The sequence below is a fragment of the Mirounga angustirostris genome, unplaced genomic scaffold (genome assembly GCF_029215605.1).
Source record: "Mirounga angustirostris isolate CCGP_5_RB_7025 unplaced genomic scaffold, mMirAng1.0.hap1 SCAF_14, whole genome shotgun sequence".
Taxonomy (NCBI): Eukaryota; Metazoa; Chordata; class Mammalia; order Carnivora; family Phocidae; genus Mirounga; species Mirounga angustirostris.
The window spans coordinates 66,337,085-66,353,534 of record NW_026991722.1 but is presented as its reverse complement, the minus strand read 5'-3'; the positions used below and the strand labels follow the sequence as shown (position 1 = coordinate 66,353,534).

At 58.2% G+C, this 16,450-nt stretch overlaps 1 protein-coding gene across 2 annotated transcripts in view; it reads left to right on the top strand.

Annotated features, from left to right (window-relative positions):
- Positions 1–16,450, top strand: part of BCR (BCR activator of RhoGEF and GTPase) — a 121,825-nt gene that overhangs the window by 78,116 nt on the left and 27,259 nt on the right. For both annotated transcript variants that reach the window (XR_010407367.1, XM_045887236.3), the window contains exons 7-12: positions 412–464; positions 2,454–2,594; positions 12,707–12,828; positions 13,860–14,028; positions 14,584–14,703; positions 15,664–15,739. Coding sequence is in view for 1 of the 2 variants with exons in the window: in XM_045887236.3 (XP_045743192.1) it covers positions 412–464; positions 2,454–2,594; positions 12,707–12,828; positions 13,860–14,028; positions 14,584–14,703; positions 15,664–15,739 (681 nt within the window). In the remaining variant the exon portion in view is untranslated. The remainder of the gene's footprint in view (positions 1–411; positions 465–2,453; positions 2,595–12,706; positions 12,829–13,859; positions 14,029–14,583; positions 14,704–15,663; positions 15,740–16,450) is intronic.

Below are 16,450 nucleotides of genomic sequence, written 5' to 3'. Positions count from 1 at the left end.
GGGCCTCCAAACTGTGCAGGGATGGACATCGCGAGTGATGTGCTGGTCTGCTCCCAGGAGACCCTTCAGGCCAGAGAGCAGGTCTCCTGCCACGGTTGGGACCCTTGCCAGCCCATGTGCACCAGGGTGCTGCTGGGCTCCCCAGCTCCAGGGGGAGGGGCGTCAACTTGGGTTCTGACCAGTAGCTCTGTACTCAGCATTTACTGTCACGAACCAAAAGCTCAAAGCCATGTGCCTGGCCTTCTAGGTGCTCAGAGTTTGCCCTTGTCCCTGGGTATGGACATTCCCAGAGGACGTGGCAGTTGGGCCGCTCCCCCTGCCCGAGCACTTGCCGAGAGGACAGGCAGGCGGGTGGTCTGGGGCTGCCTTCTCCGTGCGTGGCCACCTCTCACCCTGGCCATCTCTCTGCAGCCCTGCTCTACAAGCCTGTGGACCGGGTGACACGCAGCACGCTGGTCCTGCATGTGAGTCACCCACCTGGGACCTTCTCACCCTGGGGTTCTTGGCTTCTGATGTTCGTCAGTGTTGCCTGCCCCTTTCCCCCTGTTCCTGCCACACACCTTTATTGAAGATGCAGAAATGAGAGGCTCACACAGGGGTGAGGGGAGAACAAAGCAGGTTCTCGAGGTGTCCTGGGTGCTCTTGGAGGGGGAGGTACCGGGAGGGAGCGTCCTGTCCCACCTAAGAAGGCCTCCAAGGTAGACGGAGTGGGGGCACAGAGAGCAGGTGCCTTCCATGGCTTTGAGGATGACCCACTGCCTCCCAGCCTGGGGAGAGGGAGCGTGGGGAGGGCCCGCCTCAGTGGGGCTGCTCCTGAAGACAGCAGGGAAAACGAAACTGGCCCCTAGTCCTACCGCCCATGTGACCCTGTTCACTTACATTTAGAGCAAGTTGTAAATGCATTTTTTTTTTTAATTTACAACCAAGTCACAGAAGTGTGTGGTTTCCATTTCCTTCCCTGCTTCCTCCCCACCACCACCACCACAAGTATTCTTTTATGCACACGCCAACATACGTGAGAGTCTTTTTTGATTACGCAGAAGGCATCATGCTATATGTATCATTCCACACTTTGCCTTTTTTCCCCTTAATATGATGCAGTGGAGATTGTCCCACTTCAGCCCAAACAACTCTGCCCCATAGTATTTAAGCTGTGTAGTATTCTGTCGAGTGCACGTTTCTTAAATTTTTTTTTTTTAAAGATTTTATTTATTTGACAGAGAGAGGTGGGGGGAACACAAGCAGGGGGAGTGGGAGAGGGAGAAGCAGGCTTCCCGCCGAGCAGGGAGCCCGATGCGGGGCTTGATCCCAGAACCCTGGGATCATGACCTGAGCCGAAGGCAGACGCTTAACGACTGAGCCACCCAGGCGCCCCTCGAGTGCACATTTCATAATTCCTCACTACCCTCTGATAAAGAGGGAGATGAGAGGCATGGTTTAGAAGGCTCTGGCGGGGGACACCTGGGTGGCTCCGTTGGTTAAGTGTCTGCCTTCAGCTCAGGTCATGATCCCAGGGTCCTGGGATCGAGCCCTGCATCGGGCTCCCTGCTCAGCGGGAAGCCTGCTTCTCCCTCTCCCACTCCCCCTGCTTGTGTTCCCTCTCTGTGTCAAATAAATGAATAAAATCTTTAAAAAAAAAAAAGGCGGCTCTGGCTGGTGGCCCATTGGACGGAGTCTCAGAGACCTTTATCCTGTCCCCTCTCTGAGCGTCCTGACAGGGAGAAGCCAGAGCCGCCCAGGGATGACGTGGGGGTCCTGGGACCATGGGCACCAGAGCTTTCCTCCAGGCTTATTTCATCTCTGCACGTTCTCTGCACGGGAGATTTGAAAGCTAACGGGAGTTCGTTTTTCTGAACCAACGAGCTATTGACCTTGAGCACGAATTACATGCATTCCTAGTGGAGAAGGAGTCAGTGTTTCCATCTGTATTCTAAAGAGGTCTAGTCTCTTCTCTAGGAGGAGCGGGGAAGGCCAGGTGCATTCTCCTGAGCTTGCATAGACCAGTGGTCCTGGACGAGGCCAGTTCTGCCCCCTAGGGGACATGCAGCAATGTTGGAGACTTTGTTTCTTGTCGCAGCTGCAAAGTCACAACTGCAAAGGAGTGCCAGCATCTAGTGGGTAGAGGCCAGGGGTGGGGGGCTGACGGCCTACAGTGCACAGGACGGCCCCCACCACAAGGAATGATCCAGCCCAGGATGTCACTGGGGCCCAGGTGGACAAACCCTGCCCTAGACCCCGAGAGTGGGAGCCCCTGTGCACACAGCACGGACTTGTGGGAGCACCGTCTAGGTTTTGGACCTGCTTCTGGGATGGTGCTCACAGAAGCACTGTGCGCCTAGCCCCGGCCTGTCCACGAGGTGTCCTGAGTTTGCCTGGCGTGTGTCTGCAGTTTGCACACCGTGGTGGCGCCAGGGCTATGCTCTTTCTGACTTGAGCCCTCTCGCCTGACATAGGACTTGCTGAAGCACACGCCCTCCAGCCACCCCGACCACCCTCTGCTGCAGGACGCCCTCCGTATCTCACAGAACTTCCTGTCCAGCATCAACGAGGAGATCACGCCCCGCCGGCAGTCCATGACCGTGAAGAAGGGAGAGGTGAGCGAGGCTGGGGATGGTCTGGGTTTGCCAGCCTGCCCCACCGGGCAGGGGGACGTCGGAGCCCCTTTCTTGTCCTCAGCCACCTGTGCCTGCCGTTCAGCCTAACACAGGAAATGTGGTACCTTTTAGGGTCTTTGACCCTGAAACCCGATCCCCTGTGCAGGGTGTCAGGGTGGAGTTGCAGGGCTGCTCGCCTCGCTTGGCCACCTCTTTTTCCAGTGTGGCCGGTTGTGTCCAGGGCACCCCTTCTCTTCCCTACACCCTTGCCAGCTCGGGGACCCCAGCTGAGGAGACCGGTGAGAAGGAGGATGTCATTTTGTCTGCCTGGAAAGACCTAGTTCCTCCTGAGTGTTCTTTCATTTAAAAACAGTTCCAGGGCGCCTGGGTGGGTCAGTTGGTTAAGCGACTGCCTTCGGCTCGGGTCATGATCCTGGAGTCCCGGGATCAAGTCCTGCATCGGGCTCCCTGCTCAGCGGGGAGTCTGCTTCTCCCTCTGACCCTCCTCCCTCTCATGCTCTCTCATTCTCTCTCTCGCAAATAAATAAAATCTTAAAAAAAAAAAACAGTTCCAGGTTTCCCCTGATACCCAAAGGTAGAACATTCCTATGAAATCTTTTTTAAGCTGAAATGGTGTAAAATTAAGAAGCCTTCACCATTTGTAAAAGTGAAAAATCTTCTTCAGATCTATTTTGGTTACTGAAACAAGTACTAATGTTTGGCAAAAGCAAACTTTCAGATAGTGTGGGAAACCCATATGACCAGATTTAAGGATTTAAAAAGGAGGAAGAGGGGGGTACGGGCAGTTTGTGGGCTTGCTTGTCTTCTCCTTGGGTTCTCCTTGGGTCCTCCTTCCTCCTCCCTCCCTCACTGACAGCCACCCCTGGCCTTTATCTCCCTGCTCATCATCGATAAGAGGGTAGAGAACAGAGGGACTAAGAATGCATGACCCAGCCCGTCCGCCCCGGTGGCCTCTTGCTGCCTCTGACCCTGCTGGCAGGGGCCCATTGAGGCGCTGGGCCGGTGCCATCCCGGTGGGCAGCACTTGGTGAGAGAGCAGAGTTGCGTAAGTCAGAAAGGCCGGTGTCCAGCAGCAGTGTGAGCAGCACCAAGGCGAGGGAGGCTGACCTGCTGCCGCTGGGCTCTTGTGCAGGCACGGGAGCTCTATGGCCCCGGCGGGACACGGCCGGCAGTGAGCCTGACGGTAGCTGCCCCTGGAAGCCACTTCCTCCTCTTTCTTCCGGTTCACGTGCCAGATGCCCGGCACTGAGGGCTCAGCCTCCCGCAGTCGGGGTTTCTTTTCTTCCTCCACCTGGGCTGACAGGCAGGCCCCTCAGATCTGTCCTCCCTACTCCTCTTGGGAAGTGGTACCTGAGTGCTGAGCAGAAAGCTCCCATGTGCCCAGAATCTCATCAGGCTTGACCATGAGCGAGGGGCTTGGTCAGATTTCTCCTGGTGGGCCAGGGCCACAGGGGAGGGAGGTGTCCCCTCCAGTCCACGCTCCGGGCTGGCCCAGACCCTGGAGCCAGGCCGACATAGAGATCCAGTGCCAACATTGGCGTGAACTCACCCACCACATGGCTTGGACTGTGCTTGCTCCTTCCCGCTGGACCTGGTCCCCCTTTTTACGACAGGGTGGGAACGAGGGCCACCCTGGCTGGGTGCCAGCACACCCAAAGCACACGACTTGTGGCTAGAGTCCGGCCAGCGGGCAAACAGAAGCAGTCTCTGAGCTTGAGAAGCCAGGAGTGGGTCCCTGGCACCTCCCAGGGTCCCCACACCCAGCTGTCCGGTGTCTGGAGCCTGGGAGTGGTGGGGCTCAGATCTCCTTTCCTGGAGCAGCAGCGGCACCCTGCCCCCGGTTCAGCCCCTCACCCGGCTCAGGGACTCTGAAGGAGTGCAAAGCTTTGGCCTCCCTAACCAGATGCAGGATTTGCTCCTGCCCAGACTCCTTCTTGTGCCCAGCTCACCCTTCCCTACTAGGACACCCACTCTTTCTCCTCTGCCGACTGTTCTCTTGTGAGGGCATTGCCCTCCTGGGAAGCGAATGTGTGAGTCCTTTTCCTCTCAGCTTTTCATACAGTGCTGAGTCTGCCCTCAGCAACCCCACCCTGCCGTCAGATACCTGGTGAGAAATACCTTCTTGCTCCTCAGATCGTTGGAGGCGGCTATCCTAGGGAAGTGAGGAAAATCAGATGTTACCTGGGAGTTGGCAGCCCAGCCCTTGTCCCGCATCTGTTATCATAGGCTTCTTTCCGTGCTGACCCACGGTCAGGGTCTTGGGGCGACCGAACAGGGAGTATGTAGGGGCTGGCCGCTTCATGAAGAGGAGGGCTTTTATCTGCACCCACCCTCTCCCCCACCAGCATCTGGCCCTGTTGGCCTCAGTGATCCCTGCTCAGTGAGAGGGATCACTCGGGTACCTCAGCTGTAAGAGGAGAAAGAAGCTAATGCCTTCTAAGAGGTTGTGAGTCTGACTCGCATGCACCTTCTCTCCATCCCATGCGTGGGAAGGGGGGTGGTGGCCAGCCCAGTATGACAGACAGGTGCCCACGCTCATGCTCCCCGCCCCCACCATTCCAGGAGCAGGCATCACTAATCAATCAGGTGCTCAAACTCTGAGCTGATTGCAGCCTGAGCATCCTCCTCGGTGTATCCTCAGGCTGCCCAACCCAGTCTACAATCCCCAGTGTGGTAGAAAGGATGCTAGAAGGGCGGTCCCCCAACCTGGTTCAATCCTGCCCTCCACTTACCAGTGGCTTTGATGTGGGAAGCCCTTATTTCTTTGCCAAGTATCCATCATCTGAGGACAGTGTCTCAGGATCTGTGGCCCCTCCACCATGTCGTTGTGAGACAGAAAGGGTCTCATGACCTCTGAGGGTCTGTATAAGAGCAGGGGTGATGATTTGCCCACATGGGCACCATGCATATTGGAGGTGGTGGGAAAGCACCCTCTACATCACCAGTCAGGAGAGAATCTGCAGGTCCTGGGAGGGGTGGGGAGCTGCAGGCTGCTTCCTTTTAGAATTTGCAGCTGGGGAGGGTCTGAGATTTGGAAGTACCTGTTTTTTTTTCCTGTGTTCTTATCTCTAATTTGGCATATCACATTGAATATCAGGCTTCTAAAGGGAGAAAGAAAATGGGCTTCTGAGTTCCCGTAATGACTCTGTGAGGTTAGAGGTATTTTCCAGGCGAGGACACTACGGCTCAGAAAGGTTAAATGACTTGCCCACAGTCACACAGCCACTAAGTAGCTAAGCCAGGATGTGAGGCCAGGTGTGCCCTGGCACCTGTGTGCACCGCAGGTGCGTTATGATTTATGATAGCCCCTCCTGCACTCCCCCCACACCCTTGTGAACCAGTAGGATTGTCCACCCTTCCCTGGTGCCTGTATAAAGAGCTACCCTGACGTAGGTGGTCATAAGGAGAAGATGTGCCCCTTTGGTTGAGGAAGCGGGACTTTGGGCAGCTTTACAGGTGGCTCCCTGACACTGAACTGTGGCTGGCAGATGCTCGCACCAGCCGGCATCCTGGCCCTGGCACCCCAGGGGCTGTGAGCGGCAGGCACTTCCCAGGAGGACACCCTCGGCCTCCCAGGAGCTGGTCAGGACCAGGAGGTCCTGCTGGCACATTTTCTTCCCAGGCCTGGGTCCTGTGGGCTGGTGGGTGGGTGCTCCTTCATTTCGCTGAATTAACTTTATGCTGCTGGCTGATTTCCCCAGGCGGCTGCCCGTCTGTCTGTTCTTAGCGCCACACCGTGTGCTGCCCGACATCCCCAGCTCGGGCTGGGAGGCAAATGGGATGATCCCGTGTGGGTGTCTTGTTTCCCAAGAGCCAGCCTTGTCTTGGAGCCGTTCTCTACCCAGGTTCCCAGGTGGCCCTCACAGAAGGCAGGTGGACAGGCCGAACAGGAGCCGCTGGGGAAATGTCGCCGGTACAGGCCGAGGCCAAGGGGTGGTGAGGCTCAGGCAGAGAAGAAGGGAGGCCTCTTGCTTGAGGATTAAAGAATTGGAAACGCCAGACCCTGTGGTAGTTTACAAGGGGTGCTGCAGAAAGGGGGTGGGCATGAAGACAGCAGAAGGGTTGGGGTTCCCAGCGCCACCAGACACCGCGTGTGACCTCAGCAGTAACACTCATCTCTGAGCACCAGCTTGCTCAGCTGTGGGATGGGGCTGAGCCTAGACCCCGTGCCGTCCACAGTTTCAAAGGATGTCTGTGACGTGGGGGCCCCATGAGGGCAAGGCCAGTGCTCCACGTCTAGGCCTTTTCTCAACCCTTCATAAACACTTGCAGATGGAGCTTGGGTTCTCGACCTGTCTGGACCCAGGTTCTGATTCTTCCAGGAACTTGGGCGTGTTACTTAACTCCAAGCCTTTGCTTCTGCAAGAAGTGGTGGGGCTGAACTTGCTACCAGGGACAGTTCTGCCAAGTGTGACATGTTTCATGAAGCACTCTCTGCACAGAGCCCAGCACCCAGCAGGTGCTCAGTGAACATTCCTGCTGTGCATCAGCCATGTGCTTCCCGGGCTCACCCTGCCCTCCACCCAGCAGGCTCCTGTCCCTTCCGGGCCACGTCATGCTCTGACTTCATTCCCCCGATCGGTTGTCTTACGATGCACGAGGCTTTCTCAGGGATCAGGGAGTGGAGGTGCGCTCCGCAGGGAGGCCAAGTAGCAAGGAGCCGAGAGCCCTAGGACAGGTGTGAGAGCAGGAGGGTCAGGCGGGACCCTCGGCACACACTCGGCCACGGGCGTGTTGCTCTGGGGATACTCCTTCCACCTGCTGAACCTCCAGATCCCACCAAGTTACCCCATAGCCGGGGCTACTCCGATGGGCAGTGTCTCCGATGGGCAGTGTCAGCTGGGCCGCTCACATGCAGCCAGCGACCCTCATTTCAGACCTCACTCTGGGGACATAGGAATTGGGGTGCTCAGGCTGCCGGCCTCCTCCAAGGGCCAGACGTGCTGAATCTGGCCCATGCTTGGAGCCAAGCCAGGCACCTTCAGCCAGCAACTGATGCCTCACTGGTCCTAGCTTTGGCCATCTTCCTTCTTCTCCTCTCCGCCCCCGCCTGGGCCCTCCTTGGCAACCCTTCTTGGTCTCACCTGGCCAGGCCCCACTGGCTTATCACTGAACTCTGATTCCTGTACCTGAGGAAACTTCCCAGCGCCCCCTCCATGGAACCGTGGTCTCTGGCTTCTTTGTGTGTGTGTGTCTCAGTCTGCTCAGCTGCTGTAACAAAGTGCCATCAACTGGGGGCTCGAACAGGAGGCTTTCATTTCTCATAGTTCTGAGGGTCCCGAGGTCAGGGTGCCAGCATGCTTGGGATCTGGTAAGAGTCTCTTTCCTGGCTCACAGACGGCCACCTTCTCACCATGTACCCCTACAGCTTTTCCTCACAGCACGCACATGGAGAGAGCTCTGTCTTCCTCTTCTTATAAGGGCACCAGTCCCATCATGGGATCCCAACTTTGCAGGCTCACCTAAATCTAATCACCCACAAAGGCCCTGCCTGTGGATACTGTCACATTAGGGGTTAGGGCTTCAACATACGAATTTTGGGGTGGACACAAATATCAATCCATAACAGTGCTCTTCTTCCAGATGCATCTTCCCTGGATGGGCTCTGTCTGGGGTGGGGGCCAGTGTTGCCCAGATGACAGCTGGAGGAGGCCAGCCAGCCTAGGGCAAAACCCCTGGGGAAGGAGACGCCCCTCTTCAGAAGACTGTGGGCACATAATGTAGCCTCACTGGCCTCATTTCCTTGTCTGTAGAAATGGGGGTGATGGTACCCCCCCAGTCATCATGAAGTGTGAGAGGCCCAATGACAGGGCGACTCTCAACACAGGGCCTGTACCCGCAGAGGACTTGGCTTACGGTAGCCAATAGCCCCATGTGGGCGCATTTAATCCTCTAAAAAATGCCACCAGGCAGGTGCATCACATCTTATCTTTAAGGCAACTGAGGCTCAGAGAAACGAAGTGGCTGAGCCAGCATTATCACTGCAGAGAGAAGCGAGGGGGTGGGCCGCAGGCAGTGGGGGTCACAGCGGCTCCAGTCACCTCACTCCCTGGCAGCGTGAACTTACCAGTTTTTCAAGGAGGCAGGTGGTGTCCCTTCTAAGCAGGTGTTCCCCACGTGGGATGTGGGGGTAGGGGTACCATCACTGCCCCACCCCACAACGCACAAAGACACGCACACACTGCGATATGCGCAGGGACACAAACACACGTACATACAGAGGGACATGGGACACATACCCGTGGACACACAGGGACATGGAAACATCTAGAACGACATACAGAAACACAGGAACATGACCCACACATGACACAGAAACACAGAGACATATACGCAGGGGACACACAGGGACACATACACGGGGACACACAGAGATCAGGATCCATACACTGACAGGGATACACACACACAGACATGCCTGCCTACATGGGGACACACACAGAGAGACACAGAGACGCATGGATTCTCTTTCGCACAAACACACTCCTGTGGCCCCAAGGGGCTGGCTCTTCTGAGTCACTGTCCCCTAGACCTCGAGAAGTATGGTGCTACCCTATCCCGGGGTCCAGCGGGTTCTGGGTCTCTCCTGCAGCTCTACCCAGGGGTGTTTGCACAAGATGCTGAGGCAAAGGGACAGTCCTTTCCAGCCACCCGACTTCATGCCATCTTTAGACCATAGCCCACAATGCCATGGGGCCGTGAACCGGTGCAGCCAAGCTGTGACCCAGCCTGTGTCCCCTGGAGGACCTGACCGGCGGGCCGCACTGGATGTTGGTGCTGAGGACTGGGCTGGTGAGCATTTCCGAGAGGGACGTCTCCTGGGCAGGCATTGGCCTCCCGGCTCTACACTGGTCCCATGTGGGCTGGCAGGGCATCTCTGCAGAAGCCAGGGATCTGAAGGAGGCCCAAGTGATGGCCGCAGGGTCCGGCAGCCCTTCAGATGCCTCAGTCAACGGGCAGAGCAGCCCCTCACAAACTTGCTGTTGGGCTGCAGCTTCTTCATCCCTCCTTCATGTTTGTCCTCCTCCCCGGTCATCTGTCCTTGGCCTTTCTCTTTCCTGAAATGGTATCTGTGCCAGTAGGAATTTGTTGTTTCTTCACGGGCCTGTTTCAGCAGCAGGATCCCTCCTCACCTGGGGCTTTGGGCTGGGCTCTGAGCAACAGAAAGCATCTACCCAGGCCCTACCCAGCATCTACACAGCCCCTAGACTGTGCATCGGGGTGGGACCACCAGCCTTAGGAGTCTGTGCCTCAGGACTACCCCTGGGCCTGGGGAAATAATAGTGTGATGCCTGCACCCCCCCCTCCCTCCCACTGCCCTCGCCTACTGCCCTGCCGCTCCCCTGACTCCGTCCCTCTGCTGGGGTCCAGGCTGCCTTTGTGGATTTGCTGGTGGTGTAGTTGGGGGCCTGTTTTCCTAGGGCTGGGAGACCCCTCCTACCCATTTGCTGGTTTTATTCTGTTCCGGCATGCTGGAAGACCCCAAGGTGGCCTGGGGTTCAGAAGCAAGGCCCAGTGCTTCCTCCAGAGAGAGGGCAACTGTGACGTGACAGGGAAAACTCACAGTGAAAGAGCCTTACTCTGAACGTAGCCACTGTTGTCCACCACCCGCACTCTGCAAGGGTCTGGCAGGGGACACGCACGACTCACATGCTCTGGACGGCCCTTGGAGACAGAGCGTGGCACAGAGCAGGGCTTGGACTGGGATGCTTTGGGGGCAGTGGGCTGGCTAGGAAGTGTTGGGGCACCCTTGGCTTTGGGGCTTCTCTCAGATGAGGGTTTGCATAGGCAAGAGTTCACGGGGAGGGGCCTGGCGACCGTCATAGTATCAAAATAAAGTCTGCCTCTCAGAGCCTCCCAGGGCTGCAGTCTGAGCCCCAGGGGGGGCCGTGTGCTCCTCCCTGTCAGCCTTGTGTCCCCTCCACACAGCAGGGCAGGTGTGTGGGCTGCCCCAAGCATCAGGGTAACACTCAGTAATCTTGTGGAGGATGAATGCAGCGCTTCAGCTGAATGTGTGAGCAGCAGGACCTTGCAGGGAGAGAGGGTGGGCCAGCCGAGGGGTGGAGAGGGTGGTCGCTGCTGGGATTCTGGGCATTTCTGACCTGCTGGCAGAGGGGATGAGCCCACTTCTGAGCTGGACGTGGGGGCCCCCTGCTGGTGGTGGCCAGAAGCTCAGCCCCTTTGTATGGAGAGAAGATCCATGTCCCCTCACGGAGAGTCCCTTGGTCCCTGCCTCCTGGGCTGGAAGACCCTCTGTCATATCCCTGCTGCGGAGACGTCTGTCCGTTCATTCCTCTGGGACTTCAGGGTCCCAGGAGCCTTCGCAGACCTGCTCCCTGACCAGGACCCAGCTGTCAGGTTTGCCCTAGGCTTTGCCCCAGGATCTCCAGCTCTGTGTGGACATTTCTCCAGGTGCACACACTTTCTTGCTTCCTGTGGGCTCCAGTGCCAGGTGGGCTGTCTGCTCCCGGCAGGCAGGGAGAGGGTGAGTGACCATGAGTCTTGGCCTTGGCACGCAGGCCGTCCTCCAGCCTTTCCAAAACTTAATGCTCTCCCGTTTAAATCATTGGCTCCCTGGAGCCAGGGGCCAGCTGGCCATTGTGAGCCGAGCTGAATGTGACAGGGACGTGTGGCCTTTGCACCTGGGAGTGTTGGGGCCCAGCCCAGGCTACACTTGCTTCTGGGTGGCTCTGCTGGCTCCAGCTCTTGCAGAGAGTCTGGGAGAGTTCAGGGAGGCCCAGGCTCCTCGAGAGGGCTCTGAGGCTATAGGTGGCCGTGGAGCCAGGTGTGGGCCTGCCAAGCATATGTGGGGGTGGGGGTTGGGGATACCTCCTGCTGGGGAGATGCTCTGGGTCTTTGCCCACTCCGATGTATGTACCTGATCCTCCAGACCCTTCCCTGGCCATCACAGTGAGGAGCGGGGAGTCTCTAGAGGGCCTTCCCAGAAGCCAGGGTGGCTGGGTTCCTGCTAAGCATCTGGTCTCTCTCCTGTGTGCTTTTGAGTTCCCAAGACAGAGACCACCAAGCGTCTCCGCTTGCTCACTCACTGTGCTGTCTGGAACAGGTGGTAAACCTCTCCGAGGCTCCCATTTCTCATCTGTGAAATGGGCATAAGGACCTGCCCACAGAGTGTTGTGGGGATCACATCCGATGATGAGGCCATGTGCTCGCACCGCATACCTGGAATGTGCATGGGGAAGGCTCGCCATGTCAGCCTCTCATCCTGTTTTTGAGTCCTTGGCACGGCATGGCGTTGACCCTCATGAGGTGCTGGGTGCTCTTTTCCGGATGAATTGCCAACTTACCTTGGTGTGCCATTCAGTAGCCCCTGGAGCTGTGAGCCAGTGGGAGTGTTCTTGTCTGTCCCATGAAGCACGCAGGTGCCAAGGCACGTGGCTTGCTGGCAGGCCAGTGCCTCCTGTCCTCCTGCCTGGGCTAGGCCCAGTGGGCCCTGGGCAGGTCCCCTCAGACTCAGGCTGCAGGTATCCAGGCATCCTATGTGGGCTTCTGCCCATCAGTGGGCACTGACCCTAGGAAACCCAGGGCATGGGGTCCCAGCTGTGGGCCCCCTGCTCGGCCTCCTGCCGCCCTCAGAAGTAAGCTCGGCCTCTCCTGTGACTGTCAGGCTGTCCCCTTCTTAGAGCGCTCCGGGCCCCCACCTCCTCCCCGCTCACCAGGCTGCCCCACCCGTGCTCTTCTCGCTGTGGGCCTCTGCTATGATAGCCCTTCTGCGAGACTGTCCCTCCCGTGGCTGGCCTCTTGCCCATTCTGGGTCTCCACTCGCTGCCCCACAGAGGCAGGGACCACCCTGCTCACATCGTTTTCCCTGCAGACCACTGACATAGCTGTGATGTCCCCCTCCCCAGCCTCCAAGCCAACAGCTGGTACCCTGTCCACTCACTGTCCTCCAGAGGCCAAGCACCCAAGGAAACTTGCTGCAAAGAGGAAAGCGTAGAGTGTGTGTTCGCTGAGACGGGGAGCGCTGGAGACTGGGTCTGAGAGTGGGAGGCTAAGGCAGTGAAGCTCCCCAAGCCCCCCCAGCCCCCCCGCTGGCCCGCTGCCCTAACTCGAGCCCCCACTCCACCCCACAGCACCGGCAGCTGCTAAAGGACAGCTTCATGGTGGAGCTGGTGGAGGGGGCCCGCAAGCTGCGCCACGTCTTCCTGTTCACCGACCTGCTCCTCTGCACCAAGCTCAAGAAGCAGAGTGGAGGGTAAGTGCCCACATGGCGCCCATCCCGTGGGCCGGCCAGGACTGGTTTCATAGATGAAAGAAACCTAGCTTTTTTTTTTTTTTTTTTTTTTTCTCTCGTATAGTGAGCCTAAAGAGTTCGGTAACTATGTGGCCAGGCCACTTTCTTTAGGTTACATTGTTTCCAGCCGGCCACGATACCAGGCTCAGGGTGAAAGGCCACCATTAACAAGGTGGGGACAGTCTAGGTCAGGATCAGTGACCAGCCTGTTATCTCCTACAGTGGAAGGGGAACCTACCTATGAGGTACTACTGGGGGACTGTCCCGTCATGACCGAGGAAGAGTAAGTGACAGGTCAGGGAGCTGCAAGATCTGGTGCAGACAGGCAGGTGACGGAGTGGAGCAGGGCGGGCATCACTAGACCATCCCTGTACTTTGTCTCCCCAGACCAGGTGAGAGCTTCTAAATTATTCTCAGCCTAGGCTACAAACCGCCCCACCAACACACCCCTCCTCCCGGGGATCAGACCACCCAGGTTGCACCAGCTGGAATGGAAAAAAGAGGTCATATTGAGAAAGACCAGAACTGGGCTCTTTCCCTCATTCTGCCGCTACCGTACTGAGAGCTTTAAATCAGTCATCTCGGAGGACAGCTTCAGTTTCCCCTTCTGTCATGGCAGGGGATTACCCCCGGTAGATCTGTAGCTCCTCAAACTCTACGGCTCGGGGGGCGTCTGCAGTCCTATCCTGTAGGGCAATGGATGCCCCTGATGTGCTCCCACCTCAGGGAGCCCGTGAGCCGCCACCATCAACCCAGGATAAGGTGGATCAGGCCTAAGTCACACATGCAAAGTGCCCATTGCTAGGGGTCACCAGGGCTGGGTCACCAGTGTTGGCCGATGGCCTTATGCCAGCCTGTCACATGGACCACAAGCTGGGTTGAAGGTCTTATAAACTATGCAAGCCTCAAACTTAGGCTTTCTTGGCTCTTGAGAACAGTGACATTAGCAAAGAAAAGCAGTCCGCGTGTTAACGTGCTGTTTCCTCACCCAGCAAAACCCAGCAGTATGACTGCAAGTGGTACATCCCACTCACGGATCTCAGCTTCCAGACGGTGGACGAGTCGGAGGCGGCTCCCAGCATCCCTCTGGTGCTGGACGAGGAGCTGGATGCCATGAAGATCAAGATATCCCAGATCAAGAATGATATCCAGAGAGAGAAGGTGAGACCAGTTGGGAAGGAGCAAGGGTAGGCCCTGCAGCTGGAGCGGCAGCAACCCCTCGAGCACGGGTATCTGGGTATCTGACCTCCTTCTGGCCTCGGGGACGTGCTGGGACCCCTGCGGGCCCACCGTCAGGCTTGGAACCATCCAGCGTGTGGGGTGGGGGAGGTGCCCAGCTGCACTGATGCGGAGAGAGTCCCAGATAGGGGCATCAGCCCCTCTAGGTGTTCTGGACTGCCCCAGGCAGGCCCCTGATTGTTTCTGGAGAGGGAACGGTGAGGATGAGGCATTCGCATAGAGGGTTACCCCGACCAGAGCCGGCACCATGCGGTGGCCACAGACAAGGTGGGTCCCCAGAAGGTTGAGCTTCGGTTCAGGGATGCCTGGCTGAGGTGGGCTCAGCAGGACAGGGGTCTTCCTCACCCCTCCCCCACCTGCTGGCCTACCATACCACAAACCCTGTAGGCCGAGGAAGGCTCTGGGAGCAGTGGGGACGGGACCGGGTGGCACTGGGCCCCCAGAATGGAAACGTGACTGTGTGGCCTCTCCCCACAGAGGGCAAACAAGGGCAGCAAGGCCATCGAGAGGCTGAAGAAGAAGCTGTCAGAGCAGGAGTCGCTGCTCCTACTCATGTCCCCCAGCATGGCCTTCAGGGTCCACAACCGCAACGGCAAGGTGAGCGCCCGCCGCGGTCTCGCTCAGCCAGCCGGGGCCTCCCGCTGCTAGCCCAGGCAGACCCTCCTGGCCCCCGGCTCCCATCTAGCTGGAACCTCGCTGTGCTGTGGCCGAGACCCAGCACCCGGCCGCGTGGCAGCTGGGTTCCCTGGCTCCCTTGTGGGCTGTACAACAGCAGCCCTTTTCCTCTGGAGGGCGTTCCCACACCGAGAGGGGCTCATTTGGTATGGCTCCCCCAGACCCGTGTGTCCCTCTGCCTGGTGCTTTGGGCCGAAGCCCCCAGATTGACAGGCAGCTGGCTCAGCCCTCACAGCTGGGAGGTAGTGGGGTCTCCAGGAAGTCTGAATAGGGCAGGGGGTTCACAGGTTTGTGCAGACTTGGCCCTCAGGACAGGGATTCAGTCTGGGGACCTTGTGGGCCTGAGGGGGGACCTTCTCTCCTGAGTCTGACTCCTAATGCCATCTGGAGCCTGGGCCTCTCCCTCTCTGGGCATCGCTCATAGCTGTCAGCGCGCAGCCTAGGGGGAGGCAGCTGGGGGCTTTGCGAGAGCCTCGTCTCTGGGTCACCGCTCAGAGCTTGTGTGCTGGACACAGGTGGTCAGGGTGGCATTGGCCCTCACCTCTGCAGATCCCACCTGGTGACCTTCTCTGTGGCCCTAAGCCAAACATGCCGTGCCGTGGCCCAGGCAGTCCAGGCAGGGGACCGGTGCCAGAGGAAGAGCTGCACGGGCCACGGGAGCTGGGGCCTGAAGCCCGGCTGGCAGGAAGGGTGGAGAGTGCCAGAAGCACGAGCCAAGCTGTGAGCACACTCAGCCACCAGGCTCCAGCCAGCCTCTGGCACCCAGGTCCCTGTGTCTTGGAGGGGTGCACTGCCGGACTCTGTATGGACAGCAGCAGGGAGCGGCACCTGAGCGGGAGCAGAGGTAACCAGGGTGTGTGTATTCTCCTTCTCGCCCCCCAGAGTTACACGTTCCTGATCTCCTCTGACTATGAGCGTGCTGAGTGGAGGGAGAACATCCGAGAGCAGCAGAAGAAGTGTAAGTGGCATCTGCAAGGAGAAACTTGGAACCTCAGGGCTGGATATTCATCTCCTCCTGTGGTTTCAAGCCTTTTCTTGCTTCCCGAGGGGCTGGGCAGTGGTGCTTTTACTCCAGTGAGATGCTACGTGAGCTCTGATTCAGAAAATAAATTGGACAGGAGCTCCTGCTAGGGCCCTGCCCTCTGTGCCCGCTTTCCTAGGCCTCCCCCGCATTCCGTATACATCACCCCCACCTGCTTTCTGACCTTCCCTGTGAACTCTCCCTCTCCCTCTCCCCCAGTGCCTTCCCTAAATTCCCCACCTGCCTCCTGAACCTCCCTACTCTGATGCCTACCTGCCCCCTGTGGCCCCTCTGCGCCCTTGCCTGTCCCACCCCCAGGCCTCCCTCACCCTCTAGCAGGTGCTGATGCCGAAGGGGCCCTTGGCTGGACCCCCTTGGACAGGGAGTGGGGCCAGCACTTGATCACTCTTAGGATAGGGTGCTCACTCTCTCTGGGATGGTCCCTTCCCTGGGTGCTTCCCTCTCTTAGCAGTTCTCTCCCCCTCCTGAGCTCAGAGCTGGCCCTGGGCCTGTCTGGCAGTCTTCAGGGATGGGAAGGCAGACCCTGCCGTAGGTCCTGGGGCTGCAGCTGCTTGGGTCCTTCCCCTGCACCCCAGCTGTATGGTTCGGGACTCCTGAGCCGTCCTTGCTGAGAGGTTCCCAGATGTG